Source organism: Ursus arctos, unplaced genomic scaffold, assembly GCF_023065955.2.
Source record: "Ursus arctos isolate Adak ecotype North America unplaced genomic scaffold, UrsArc2.0 scaffold_10, whole genome shotgun sequence".
Taxonomy (NCBI): domain Eukaryota; kingdom Metazoa; phylum Chordata; class Mammalia; order Carnivora; family Ursidae; genus Ursus; species Ursus arctos.
The window spans coordinates 64,430,833-64,446,795 of NW_026622764.1; the positions used below are offsets into that span (position 1 = coordinate 64,430,833).

At 32.7% G+C, this 15,963-nt stretch overlaps 1 protein-coding gene across 6 annotated transcripts in view; it reads right to left on the reverse strand.

Annotated features, from left to right (window-relative positions):
* NBEA (neurobeachin) overlaps positions 1-15,963 on the reverse strand; it is a 662,109-nt gene that overhangs the window by 563,909 nt on the left and 82,237 nt on the right. For all 6 annotated transcript variants that reach the window (XM_048215508.2, XM_048215507.2, XM_048215504.2 and 3 more), the window contains exons 7-8: positions 9,643-9,762; positions 6,823-6,969 (exon numbers count right to left, since the gene is read on the reverse strand). In XM_048215508.2, the coding sequence (XP_048071465.2) occupies positions 6,823-6,969; positions 9,643-9,762 (267 nt within the window). The remainder of the gene's footprint in view (positions 1-6,822; positions 6,970-9,642; positions 9,763-15,963) is intronic.

A 15,963-nucleotide genomic window follows, 5' to 3' on the forward strand; every position in this document is an offset into this window, starting at 1 on the left:
GGTGAACAGGAGAGCTGCTCAGGGCTCTCTGGGATCTGCTCTCCACTTCCACTATCGATCGAACTCTACAGCATTTTAAATTATATTTTTGAAGGCAAACTGTCATCCTCAAGGGATGGCTTTAATTTTTGGAAAAAGAAAAACAACTTGAAGCCATGTCTGATGAATTCATAGGTGTACAAAACCAACTATTATCAAAAATATAGCATAGCTCTAAAGTAATGAGAACTGTTTTCTTGGGTCACTTAAAAACTGACCCCTCAAAAGCAATTCCAAAAGAATTGCAACTAACTTGAAAAATGGTAGCATACTTTGAGTATGTTCATATCATCCTAAAGATACTGACTAAAAATGAAAAGTCACTTAAGGTATGACAGTTTAAAAATAAAGCTTCACTATTTTGCAGAGAAAGTTTACATAGTTATATTCATATGCACCTAAGTACGTATTATTCAGAGGTTTTTCTATAAAATTTATATTTACAAATATATTGAACATAAATAAATGTATAATACAGAAAAAGCAAATAATCAGGAGACCAGAAAAAACCAACAACATATAAACAGTTCTTCAAAAGGACAAAATGATGGAAATGGGAGCTACGGAACATTACAAAGGTGGAGAGATAAAGTCTTGTTACTCAATGTACTAGAACTATACAAACAAAGCTAAACAACTATACTTTCAATCATAAATTAATGTTTCTCTTTCAATTCTGAAAAAATACTACTGTCTTCATTAAATGAAAGGACTTTTCACCCATTCCAACTAACTGTAAGGTGTGATAATCAAGATCACCCCCGACCTTCATGCTGCTAAATCCAAAAGCCATTTCTCAGTCCTGAATTTACTCAACCTGTCAGCAGCATTTGACAATTAATCACCTCCTCTTCCTTTAAAAACATCCAGGACACCATATTCTCTCGCATTTTCTTCTAACTCCCTTGCTCTCCTTCTAATTTTCCCTTATTTGGTCCTTCTCATCTCCACAACCTACAAACTTAGGCTTCTCCAAGGACTCATTACTCAGTCATCTTTTATCTCTGAACTCACTTCATTGGTATCTAAATCCAGTCTCATAGCTTTAAATCCTGTCTATACCCTACCACTGCTAAAGTTCCATCTCCAACCTAGACTTCTCCCCCAAACTCCAGACTTACATCACTTCTCCATTTACAAAATGTCTAAGTGGCATCTCAAACATCTTATGTCCAAAACTAAACCTTGACCTTCCTCCCCAAAATTTAGTCTTTCCAAATCTTTTCTATCTCAGTAAATAAAAAGCCCATCAATTCGGTTGTTCAGGCTAAAATAATTAGATCACCTTTAAATCCTCTCTTGCACCTTTAGTCTACATTCACAGGGAAAGAAAATCCTACTGGCTTTACCTCCAAAATATATGCAAAAGCTGACCTTTTAGAGTATTATTTTAGGTATGTCTTATCAAAACTCCAATCGATCAAGTTCCATTACTTTCTACTGCTATCAGCCTTGTCTAAACTCCCTCTATCCTAGTCACAGTGAAACACAATCAGTGTTCATTAATCAAGTAAGATCCTATATTAAGTGGCCTTCATACCTGCTCTCCCATGTGCCCTGAAAGCTCTCCCCCAAATATTCACCTGGCTGACATCAACTTCACCTTCTTGAAGTCTAGTGCAATCTCCTCTATCGTTCTATTAAAACCGCAGTCCACCATTTTCCCTCTCTTTTACATGCTTTATTTTTCCCATAGCACTTACCACCATCTAGCACACTGTTTTTTTTGGCCTCCCATGATAATATACATCCTCCTTCTCCCCAGTAAAGGCAGGGATTTTTGTCTGTTTTGTTCACTGTCATGTCCCTAGCACCCAGAACCCCTATAGTAACAGTGCCAATAAGCAATATTTAATAATATTTAAATGGATGAATCAATGAATGCCTCTTAAGCTTATCTAGTTTACCTTCTCTCCATTAGCTTGCATTATTTTAGTTTGTTTCTCCTTTCCATTAAGTATATGTGGAATGTATGTTAACTCATTTCAAAAAGAAGTCTATAGCATATGGAAATTAAATACTGGGTACTTACATTTCAAGAAAAGATATATGAGACTTTGAATTTGTAATTTCATTTTGGCTATTGAATTTCATCCATATTTTTGTATCCCACAAATATTTTGTAAAATATGAAATGTTTATGTTTATATCTCCTCCAAGAACCTTCTATTAGAACTTCATGTATATTAAATTTATGTATATTATAAACAATAAAAGACAGTATAATAATTTTTGCTTTAATCAGTAATATATGTTTTAAAGAAAATAAGAGAAAAGATATTTTATTTTATCCATATTTTTATCATTCTGAATGTTCTTCATTCATTCATTATCCAAGGTTCTTTCTCCAGAATTCTGGGTTGACAGGTTCTGCTCCAGCTCTATGGTTTCCCTGACTTTATTTTCCTTGGAGTTTACATAGTTCCTTCAATCTATAAATATAAGTTTGTTTTTGATTTTTTTATGAAATTTGGGAAGTCTTCTACCATTTTTTCCTCATGTATTTTTTTCTGGCCCTTTCTCTTAAACATCGCATATGACATTTCAAAACCACCCCATACATCTCTATGGTTTTCTTCTTTCCCCCCTAATCATTTCTCTCTCTTCTAATGGTTCTGTCAACCTATATCCAAGTTTATTTATTTCTCTATCATATCAATTTTGCTAATAATAAACCCATACAGTGGATTTTTTTGACTTCAGACGTGTTTTTCAGGTCTAAAATTTCCACTTTTTAGAAATTTTGTGGCTGATAATTCCCAAACCTCCATTCATTACAAGCAAATTTTTTTAACCTCACTAGTTATAATAGCTCCCTAATAGCGCTCATGTAATAATTCCATGATTCTGGGTTACCTGGGAGTTGGCGTGTGCTGATTTTCCCTTTCCTTGAGATTAAGTCATATTTTCCTGGCTTTTCATAGGATGAGCAATTTTGGATTATATGCTGGACATGTGAAAATTATTCTGTAGAGACCATATTGTTCTGAAAAGGATTTGTTTTTGTTTCATCAGGTCATTTTCTTGCTTAGATACAATTACAGACTGTCATACCTCCTATGTGTGGTATCTCAGATCTCAGTTCAATTCCTGAACCTTATTTACAATCTATTATCAGTTTGTCATGATCATCATGGTTTCAGGGGTTGGCCACAGATTCAAGCTGAGTTTTTTTTTTAAATACAGAATTCAGATTCTTCTCTAGCTATCTCTTTTCTGAGGTTGCCCTTTAATCTCCATGTGATATTAATTGGCCAAGGACTTTTTGCCTCAATTTTTCTGGCCAGAAAGTTTTTCTATCAGAGTAAAAAACGGGGAATTCAGCCCATGCTGACCACTTGTTTCATGTTTTGATACCTCTCTAAAAACCTGGCTGCATTTTTCAGTCTTTAGAACACTCACATAGTTGTTCTCTGTATAATATGCAGAATTTTAAGTGGATATTGTGGGACTATCACTTTCTTAGGAGCTTGCCTATCCAAGCAAGTATCAGAAACCCTCTAAAGTGATTTTTTTTAATGATTTTATTTATTTTATTTTTTTTATTTATTTATTCAGAGAGACAGCACAGCAGGGGGAGGAGCAGCAGGAGAGGGAGAAGCAGACTCCCTACTGAGCAGTGAGCCCAATGATGTAGGGTTTGATCCCAGGACCCTGAGATCATGACCTGAGCCAAAGGCAGACGCTTTTTTTTTTTTTATAATTATTTTTTATTATGTTACGTTAGTCACCATCCAGTACATCCCTAGTTTTTGAAGGCAGACACTTAACCAAATGAGCCACCCGGGTGGCCCTCCAAAGTGATTTTTAATTTTGGAGGCTGTCCTATACATTTTCTATCAGTTAGGTCTTTATCACAATATAATAAACTGATAAAGAATCATTATGCTATCTTTTTCTTGAATGGAGGACAAAACACAAAGCTTAATATTGAAAAATTTAGCAACAGAGATGAACAGCTTGCCATAAGAGACTATAGGATAATTAGGAAATGTCCAATAACAATTATAAAATATCAAAACTTTAAAATCTGTTTTGCAAGCTTATGTCAAGAAGCCACTGTATGCATAAGACTTTATAATCTTGTAGACACTGAATAACCCCATCAAATAGAGCTCCACAATACACTTAACTCACAGTAAATTTTTCTATACTAGACAAAGTTACAGTGAAAAATTGTTGTTTTACAAATTTCTTCCAAAGCTAACGACTTGATTAGTAATACCCTCCTTTTACTTAATGTTTACTTAAAATGACGAAGTGTAAAATATTCACTGACAAGTTATATTGCTCAAAACCAGACATTTCACAGAAAAAAAAATTACCTAATATTCTAATGGTCAACAAGTCAAAATCACACAGGACAGGCTGCATAGTATATATAGTTTGAGGACATTATTTTGGGAGGAATTAATTGATATTATTTCAGAGCCCAGATGTTGACATGCTACCTACATTAAGCCCAGAATCACAGAGAATACCAACTGATCATTACACTTACTGGAAGCTCCATATAATGTGCATCAATGAATATAAATACATTATTATATAACAATTAATAATTCTAGCTTCATTTATGATTTATGCCAAATGTCAACTAATTATTATATCCTAAACACCATAAAAATTTCACTGCAACTGTCTGCCCCTTCAACTCATAGGAAGTGACTCTGACTCCTACTTTACCCAAGAAAATTGAGACTATCATGTGTGAACCACTTCAGCTTTTTTCCTTGTCATAACACAATCTCATCTCCATTTGCATCCTTTCCTCTTTCCCTTCATTCTCTGAATTTCTAGAAAACAACTTCAATGTCAAAAACTTTTATAGATGCCTGTCCTGATAGTAATTCTACTTTTAATATTTACAAATTGAGAAAATACATATACACCCATTAATTTACATTCTATTTCCATTAATAACAAGGGGCTCAGGGGGCAACTGGTTGGCAGGGTCAGTTGAGCATCCAACTCTTGGTTTCAATTCAGGTCGTTATCTCAGGATCATGACACTGAGCCCTGCAGGTTCCACAACCAGCGAGGATTTGGCTTGGGACTCTCTCCCTCTGCCTCTACCCACCCCCCCCGCCAAAAATAAATAAATAAATCTTAAAAAAAAAAAAAAAAAAAAAACACAAGGGGCTCAGTAGGCTATGCCCATAGGCTGCGAACTTTCAAAACTTAATAAGACACCTTTTCAGGCAATGCCCAAAATTTAGAGGTATTTTCTTCTAAATCTTCTGACTTTAATATAGGTACTCTATTGTCTACGTTAGGATGCTAGGAATACATCTGTATCACATGAGTATTTGTGTATAGAACACAGTGATACAGGGTTACTACTCATTTTCACTTTTGTTATAAAAGACTATGATGAGAAAGAGCCATATGACAAATTACTAAGTTTGCAAAGTGGTTCAAGACAATGCTTGTTCCTTTCCAAATTAGAGAATTACATAACTTGTTTATATTTAGTCCTTTTCCTTTTTCCTGCCAGGAAGCTCCCATCAATTCTAATTTCACTATAGCAATCATAATGGATTTGTAGTTTGCATATCTGTGGTTTTTTAAAATTTCTATCTTACTTATGCATCACTGATTTGGTTCACTTAATATCATTCTGGCAGTGCTTAAAGAAAGCCATTTCAAATATTTTAGGCCAAGCCTAAGAAGTACAAAAGGAGGCAGAATGCATATTAATCCAAAAATCTAAATTACAGAAACATTCCCATGCAAAGCCAACAAATGACGAACTAGGCCCCAAACCAAATAAAAGGACCCATGGAAGAAAAAGTGCTGCATAAGCACAAATTCATTTCTAGGGATAGTAAAATTAAGTGATATGGACAAAAGATGGTAACAAAGTATTTTCACCATGACATAAAAATGACAGCATTATTGTCATTTAATATTATTGTGATTATTTTAAAATCACTGAGAACAGAAAAATTTTACCACCCCTTTTTTCATAATACAATCTTCACACTGATAAAACAGTAAGTTTTTTGCTCTTCCATGCAAGACATGTACTTCTTCAGAATTAAAAATACTTTGACTTTCACTGCGTAATTTTCTCTCAGCCCTAAACAATTCAGGATGTCACAGCTCCTAATGTGATTTAAATAAAACTCATATTTCCCTAGCCAGGTGTACTGCACATTAAAAACTAATTCATATATGTGAATGCAATATCTCGCCTAAATAAGTCTTCATTTTGAAAGTTAAAAAACAGGAAGAATGTGATAAATCATATTAAATAATTGATTTTGCAAAATAAAGACACTCACTAATGTACTGACCTTCTTTGCCTATTGTAAAGGACAAGCAAAAGTAAAAACTAAAACTGAATGAATTTCGGCCACATGTAATTTTATACCATTTTCCTTTTAAATCTTTATTCTTTCCAAATTCTCTCTAATTTGAACAATAATGGTCATTTCATTTGTTCATTATGTATTTCAAAATTTGAGATTTCAAATACCACATTAAGCAATATGGTTTTATAAAATTTATTTTTTCAGGATTATGTCAACAAAAGCCATGGCTTTAATAATAGAAAATATTCTAAAGAATTTTAGAAGTTCATGAAAGGAAAAGAGTTAAAAAGAGAAAAAGTACCTCTAAAACAAAATGAAACATGTAGTAACAGCTGAGTTCCAAAAAAGAGACAACTTTTAAACCACACTGAAGAAAGATTATCGCTATATATTATATTGTACCACATTTCACATAGAATTCACATAAAACTTTCCATAGAATTTATAATAAGATAGTTATTACTACCTTATATCCAGGTCCTAACTGATGAATTGCAAATATCTGCGCAGGGTTGAGAGCTTCACTGAATACATACACGGCACCAAGTTGACCACAGAACACCCTATTTGCATCCGCAGTTTCTGAAGATCCGAGAAAGCACTTGTCATAGCTCTATTTTTAAAAAGTCATAAAAAAATCAATGTATTATTGGGTAATGATAAAATATTTAAGGATACCTGCCTTCACTATCATGAATACCTTAAAATATAACAACGATAACAGAAGAAAGCATCACTTAACACTTTATGGAGTATTTAAATAATAAAGGCCAGCTAAAGATTTTTAGAAAAAGTAAATCAGTTAAATATTTTGTATCTATAGAAAGCAGAATTAACAATACTCACCTATTCAGTAATCATTTAACAACTTTAGAAATGTTATACTTAAAGGCAAAAGGGCTTATAATTTTATTTACAAAAGTAAAACTAATTTTAAAACTCTAAAAATTTAACAAATGTCCAGATAGTGATTCATCTGAATCAGAGAATGACTATTCTAAATTCTAATTTTAAACATATAAGACCTAATTTTTATCTAATTTTGCCACCAGGGATATATATTCCTCTATTTCTCCACACTAAGTCAAGGACACGATGAAACTCACTTCCCTCTCTTCCATGAATAGGCATTATGCAGAACCAAATAAATAATGATCACCAAAGTCTGCCGCCTAAAGCAGATGGTGTGGTGCTCTCCATCTGGAGAGCTCAAGACCTAAGAAGCCACACTTACCAAGACCCTTCCCATCTCTGCTTCTTAACATCTCACCAAATAGTAGGGCCCAGTTTCCTTCCCCCATCCTCACAGGTTATTCCACACCTTAGCACTAATAAGCAAGACATTAAATACGTATGGTATCCCTTTGGTGCCTCAATAGAATGACACAATATTTGTGAATGAATTATGAAGACAGAAACTCCGCATCAAATACCCAATCTGTAATTAAAACTATAGGAACTGAAGAATTTACTGCATAATGTTATGTGTTCATATGTGTTATTGCCCAGACCTCTAGGCCTCTCCTTTTTTTGGTGTACTATTGCAAATAATTCAAAAATCTAAGACTTTCTACCCTTCCTTCCTTCCTTCCTTCCTTCCTTCCTTTCTTCCTTCCTTTTTAAATATAACTATAGAGTTCCTGACATTCAACAAAGTCTCTTGGGTTTCTTCCACTCTATAGTAAAAACTCTCCCCTTTGAAAGGCAGATATAAAGCAGAATTTAATCTGTGTATTCTAATTCTGACAAAATCATTCTCAAAAATTTACTGACTGTGGCCCAACTATGAATTTCTAGGGCAGAAAAAGCAAACTTGTCCTATAAATGAACAGACAGTAAATATTTCAACCTTTGCAAGCCACATATGGTTTCTGTCATACGATCTTTTTTGATTTTTGTTTGTTTGTCTGGATCTTTAAAAAAAAAAAAAGTAAAACCTCTAAAAATGGAAAAAAAAAAAAAAACAAAGATTCTTAGCTCTCAGATCATGCAGAAACAGGTCGAGGTTCAGATATGGTCTGCAGGGGGTACTCTTCCAACCCATGGCTAGGGAAAAAGCTATGGACTGTGCACATAGTACTATTTAGAAGAATACCAGAGAGAACAAGAAGAGACCCTGCTGTTGAGTAAATTAAAGTCTGGAGAGATACGGATAATACTGAGAAGTGAATTTTATTAAAAAGAGGCAAGTTTTTCTAAAAACCAGGTGTGCTGGAATGCTCGTATATTATTGGGTTTGGAAGTACTTTGGGCACTAGAAAACATCTTTTACTTTAGTTCTAGCAAGCCAGGATAATGACAAGGGAAAGCCCAGAAGAGAGCTCTTGAGGTTTTAACTCTAGATATTCTCTATCCAGAATCCAACTGTGTTACCTCCCTCACTGCTAACAGGCTAGTCAAAACTAGGATTATGTTTGTTATTATCACAATAAGTCATTCAATTGATCTCCCTGCTTCTGTCATTTTTTCTTTCAGAATATTTTCAATACTGCAGCTCACTGATATTTTTAAAATATGAACCAGCATTACATCACTTGTCTGCTCACAACCTTCCAAAGATTTTTATGCTGGGTAAGATGGGAAAGCCCAGGTACTGTGTTTGCACGTAAGGCCCTGCATGATTTCACCCCCTGCTGCCTACCTAACCTTCTCTCTTAACATTATTCTGTCCATTCCTCCCTCTGTTCTAGACAAACTGATTGTTTTGTTCAATTAACTTTTCAGTTCTGCCTCAAAGTCTCTGCTTTCACTGCTTCCAGCAAATGGGATATTTCTCCAAAATACCCACATGACTTGCTCCCTCAACTCTTCTCACTTAGATCATCTCATACCATCCAGCTTCCCTCTCCCCTACACCTATAGTTTCTATACCTATTCCCACTAAATTTTTTCCCACAGCATTTATCACTATTTATCTAGTAAATAATAGTGACTACCTGTTACACTTATTCACTTTGTTTAAAGTCTTCCTTTCACATCCAAATAAGGTGCAAGACACAGTCTTTACTGCTTGAAATTCTGGAAAGAACAGAATACTACATGGATGTTTTTGACCTAATACTTAATTTCTTTCACCAATTTTCCTTTTTTTTTAACCACTAATTATCTATTTTAGCAACTTAATCTACTAAATTTAAGACCTAAAAATTCACTTAAGAGAAAAAAACTTTCAAAGTACAACTATTAAGTTTCTACCAAACTATTTTATTATACAATTCATGCTATGAACAATGATAGATCACACACTCAAATACATTAAAGCAGATTAAAAAAAAAAAAAACTTACATCATTTGTGTTAACATGCCAAGCCATATCACCATAGGATACCAGCTGTCCATTAACGTAACACCGAATTTCACTGTTCCTCCATCGATTATAAATGTGGACAATGCTGATCATGTACCACTTAAATAAATAAAAATTTAAAGACCTTAATATGTCATGTTAACTTATTGTCTAAAAAAGCAATCATAACATTCATAACACACTACAAGAAATGCTTGAAAAGATAAAAACAATTACATGTTACTTTTTAAGCTCCCCCTCTTATCTCTCATTTTGCAGATCAAAGAAGTGACTCATAAAGAATAAGTCTGTGATGAAGACAGACCTAGAATGCCTTGAACACTGGAATGATACTCCTTCCACTATACCAAGATCCAAATATTATGGAAATACAATATATTTGTGTTCATTCATTTAATAACATGTATATTCTGCCAGGCACCGCAAATACTTAGGTTTGACCGGACAGAGCACAGGTCCAGCTCTCCTGAAATTCATGGTATAATGAAAGAGACAGAGATTAGACAAGTAAAGATATATAAAATGACAAATAATGATGATCACTATGAAGGAAAAAATAAAACCAGTGTAAACTGAGAAAGAATAACCTAGGATTCTACTTTGGATTGCATGGTCAGAAAAGACCTGTCAGAAGAACAACATTTTAACACTTATAATAAAATTTAGGTCATCTCAATTCCACAATTTAGATTTATTAGGTCCAAGAATAATTATATATTTTTGACTTGATAATGTGTGAATACACATTAAGGAATGAGTTTATATTAAGTTCTAACTTTATAGTTACTAGGGCCAACCAAAAGCATTTTAAGGGTGTATTTTGATATAGAATGGTTTAAGTTCTATAACAATTTGTGGATCCAACCCTTACTTTTCTGAAAGCTAATAACCTAAGGATAAGAATACAGAAATATTTTTCTAAAATATAAAAAACTAAAAAATTTACAGATACTTGAACAAGTATGCCTTCAGTGGGTAAGGAGGAAAAATTAGACTTAGTTTCCCCCTCCAAAAATAAAAATATATAATGCAAACTTTGTTTCCCAAATTACTTAAAAGTGCTATGCAATTATTTCATATAGTACATTTGAAAAACATAAAGCTATAGTAATAATTCTCAACCACTAAAATATTAGTTATTTCAAGGTGTCTGAAAAACTTGGAACAAAATTCAATTTCATTCATTTTGACTTAGGAAATAAAAATAGTGCACTCAACAATTCATGGAAGACAATAACCGAAACAACATTGTTCCTCAATTATAAAAATAAGATGTCAGGTCAAACTATCTAATCCCTAAAACACAGGTCTTTTTTAAAGTTGTTTCATTTTAGGTAATCTTTAATTACTGCAAACTAAATATTCCACTTGATCAGAAAGCAACATATATATTTGTCCTGATTAAAAGCAGAAGAAAATCTTTAAAGTCAGTCATTTAACAACTCATTTTTCTAAATACTACGAAATTATCAAGAAGAAGCCATAAAAATGGAGCTTCAAATAAATTCAAGAAAAATCTTACAGTCTACATGCATAAGAATTCAAATTTACCTGTATTACCCTCACTGAGTTTGAAAATTTTCCACCCGAATGCCATCTAGGTAACACGGGGAAATACAGCCTTTATATTTTGGAGTAAAATTTTTAGAAATTTCAAATTTCTAAACAGAATACACAAAAATAAATGTCTATAGATAGAAGAGGATTTCCTGCTATCCAAAGACAAGTTAAATAATATTAGATGTACTATTATAGTTACTGACATACCTAATATAGAAAAGCACCTTTTAACAAATATTTATTGATTCTTTCTCCTGTGTACCAGATAATTTACTATGCTGGGCTGGGAAGTACAAACTTTAAATTCATACAGATACAAACTGAGTTCCTAGGTTACCAGCTCTATGGCTTCTGGAAAATTATTTAGCCTGTTTGAACATATTTTCATGTCTAAAAAAGGAGGAATAATAATGCCTACTTTGTGGAGTGACTGTGAACATTATAGATAACAGACAATGTATGAAAACTATAAAGAATAATTCCTAATACATATTTGGCACCAATAAATAAGATAGCATTAACTCAATATCTATTTTTTAATCCATTATTTCCCCCAATGAGATTTTTTTTTCTACTAGAATTGACATTATTTACTCCTCAGAGTCATTCATTCATTCAAATAATTTACTGAATGTCTATTTCATACCAAGTATACCCCAGACTGTGGGCATACAAAGATAACATACACACCCTTAAGGAGGTTTTGCCAGAAAAATAAACATGAAAACAATTATAAAACCATGACAAATATCTAAATCACAGATATGGGAGCCAAAGAAGTAATGACTAACTGAGGGCAGAGGGAAAAGAAAGACAAATGGAGAAGGAAGGCTAACAGAGAAGTCACTAAAAAGAGTAAAATGAAACTTAAGACTTAGCTTGAAGGATGAATACAAACTGTTGCATAAACAGGAGGGAAAGAAACATTCCAGGCAGAATTATCCTAATATTTTACATAACAGCACAGAGGCCTGACAAAACTTTTCTCCGTGTTTAGATTTAGCTGCAATAACAAAGACCAGCTTGTAAAGAGAAGTACAGGACACCTTTAGTAAGTGGCCTTTGTTTTTGCATAATGTGGTATCACTAGGAATTTTGAGCAGGAAAGTGAAATGATCATCTTCATAGTTTATGAAAATAACTGGCAATAGTGAGTAGATGGGATAGTTAGGCAAATGTGGTTAAAGATAAAGCTGAAAACTACAGCAAAGGTTCAGGTAAGAGAACTATAAAAGCCTAAATTAAAACAAAGGCATTGGTAATTTAAAAGAAGGGGGATAGGGACTAATTAACAGAACTGACTGGAAGTGATAATAGAGAAAACAGGAGTGTAAGATGGTTTCTAATTTTTCACTTAAATTGGTTGTGGTACCATTAACTTGAGATAATTATTACAGTTAGCCACTTAATTAGCCAGATAATAAGATGTAGAGTAACAATCAGAGTTTTCTTTTTGTCATACACTGATATTTGATAAAACTGATGAATGAATGCATAGTTAAATGAATGAACTGATCTCAGTGAAGGTCATAGTAGTTACAGGAAAATTAATTTTTCTGTTCTCTTTCCTTGGTACATCAATATATCCTTTATATATAATAGGCAAGCGTCTTTTCAATTCCAAAGAGCCCAATCTTTGACTTGGTATTTTTGACTTATATTTTAAAAGAAATGGGAGGAAAGTTGGAAACTTTTTACTGAGTTACTATACTATATGATAGTATATACATCTACTAAGGTCTGCATTTAATGAAGACTCAAAAATAGATCTATAAAAGAAGGAACAAGAAAAAAACCTGTAGTAATAGATCTATAAAAGAAAAAGTAGATCTATAAAAGAAGGAACAAGAAAAAAAACCTGTAGTAAGAACTCACAGGAAAATATAACATGATATTTATACAAATATCAATAGCAGCTAACACATTGAGCCCTTACTACATATTGGGTAATATGTTAACCGTTTACATACATTACCACAAGGTCAAATATCTGGTAAGTGGTACAGGTAAGAAAGCAAAAGTTTTAATACAAACATTTCTTTTTGAAAGGCTAGTTTAACACCTTACTCAAGGATAACAATTTGGCTAGGGCATCTTCTGGAAAAATAAGAAAGAAAAAAAAGAGAATATTTATCTTGAATAATGAAAGAGTAAAATAAAATACTTATAGTTTTCAAGGTTTATGAGAATTTTTACAGGTTTTTCAAAACGTCTATCACTCTATGGCCTTGCTCTGACCAAGACTCCTTAGAATCAATGTATATAGAGCTGTTACAAATGGGAATGTATCTCTCATAAGGAAATAGTGCAAAGACATAAAGAGAGAAAGAAAAAATGGGTTAAATTGCTTTTTATTGGTTAATGACAATTTTATTTGATTCTTAACTTCACCCTAACTTTCCTTATTTATACTCTTTAAACCACTGTTATCTAAACTTATCTGTAGAAAAAAATTACCTAGAGTATTTGTTAAAAACATACTAACATGAAAACTATAATTCTAAGAATCTGTATTTATAACAAGTTCCCACTGAAATTCAAAATAATTTGGCAAACTCTCCTGTGTGTCATCTCAAATCAATAAATCAGAATTTCTGGAGGATAGACAAGTGAAATTGTATGAACATAACTGGGATTTGTATCAAGAAAAAAAGAAGCTCCACTGTATGGTGACTAATATAGCAAAATAAAAATTATTAAAAAAAAAAAAGAAAAAAGAACCTCCAATCTAATGTATACATTTATTTAGAATCATTGCTTTTTAAGTGATTTTCCAACTACATATTAATGAATGATTGTTACACTGATATTCTTTAATAAAAATAGTTATTACTTTGCTTAAACATAAAGCAAACATTTTTATTAGACTCAGGTAAAATTTTTAAATGTATATTTGAAAACCCCAATGTAAATCATATTTTCTTCAGTATGTGGCAAAACATACATGGGATCATAAGCAAACAACAAAACGAACAAAAAGAAGAAAAAGAAATGACATTCCCTCTGTCATATGTGGGCTTATCATCTCTGTTATGATTGTTTCTATGGATAAATATTCCTGTGCATAAAAGTCAGAGTATGCCCTAAAGAAGGTGGACAATCTCACTATCATATATCCAAAAAAGACCCTTGAACCTGGAAGGGGTAACTAGCCTTAAACATGTGGAAATGGGAACTCCTATGTTCCTGTACTTTGTTTTTTAAAATTCTGGACTTTCAGATGGTTAGTTACTCTAACACAAAGATGAAGTCCATTATAATATTACATACATATAAAATATATAATGGAACATCTCTCTAGAAAAACCCCAGGTGACAGTGAGTGAATTACATCTTATAAATCTAATTATACAGTTGCACATTTCTCTGTATTTTCTCGTTATTTTTTATGTTTAGAGCAGACTTCTAAAAACACATTTCAACATGGTCTCTGAATATCCGTATTCTACTGAGTATTAAGCAAAGGTACATTTAACAGGCCAAAACATTAACCTTAGAGCAACAACCCCTCCTTGAAGCCAGCATTATTGAAAAAACAGAAATCAGTGTAACCTTCAATCTCAGTAAACAAGATTCAGGACTACTAGGATTAGCTAAAACACCCTCAAGAAAAGTCTCACTGTATTACCAAATCTGGAGGTTTAACACTTGACCTTTTGAAAGAGCCAGTTATCTATAAATCCATAGTGCATGACATGTACACATATACAAACTACTGTGAAGTCTGAATCTCCAGTCTAAAAACTGGTTCTATCATCTAAAACAAATGAGGTTAGAGGAAGAAGAGAGAAGAACAAGTAAAGGAGGAGGAGGGAAAAGGGAAGAAGAAGGGGAAGTTTAGGGGAATATGAAAAGGATGAACAAAAGAGGAATTAGAAGTAAGGGAGGGACAAGATAATATTGAGGAGGAGAAAAGGAAAGGAAGAGGAACGACAAGATAGAGCTGTAATTAAAGCAAAATTTCTGCAAATGTTTTTCAAACATAATTCCTCAGAACCATAATTAAAGTAACATAAAGTTCATATACAAGTTTGCCTTTGAATAAACTTTGAATTAATAATGTAATTGTTAAAATTATTTAACATTGTTCTCATAAACATGCTAAAAATTGAAGATACTGCATTACTTCTATGTAACATATAGCAAATTTATATATTACATAAATTATTATATATAATGACATATCATACAAAATTATGTATCATACATACCCAAATTTTAGGATCAGAATAAAGATATAAAAATGTGTCAGTAGTTAGGATTATAAGTAACTATATTTTCCATTTAACTTGTGTAAAACACTTTCTCAAAAAGCATAAAATCTCTCTTAATGCTTATGGATAATGCTCTAATTCTCTACAAATCCAAAAATTAACTTAGTTTTGCAGTGTACATTACTGTGCTAAAACAACCACAAAAAAAAGGTGGGTATGCTTTTGATTTTAAAAGCTTATCACATAGTAACATCCTACATTACTTGGCCTTTATTGTCGTGACTACCCTTCTTCCTCCTGCCACATGGAAAAGGTCCTTGACATACTGCCCTACAAGAAGCACTGACTACAAGAAGTCCCAGGCCTTCTTTCTCACTTTGTAAGGGTAACACCTCATTTATTTAACACTATTAGAAAATAAATTGCTCAATAGAAATTGGCTATCCAGATAAATACAACCTACTCTTTCAGGAAACAAAAGGGTTCTTTTTGGTTGTTAAAGCATATTTTATTCATTTATCCAGCA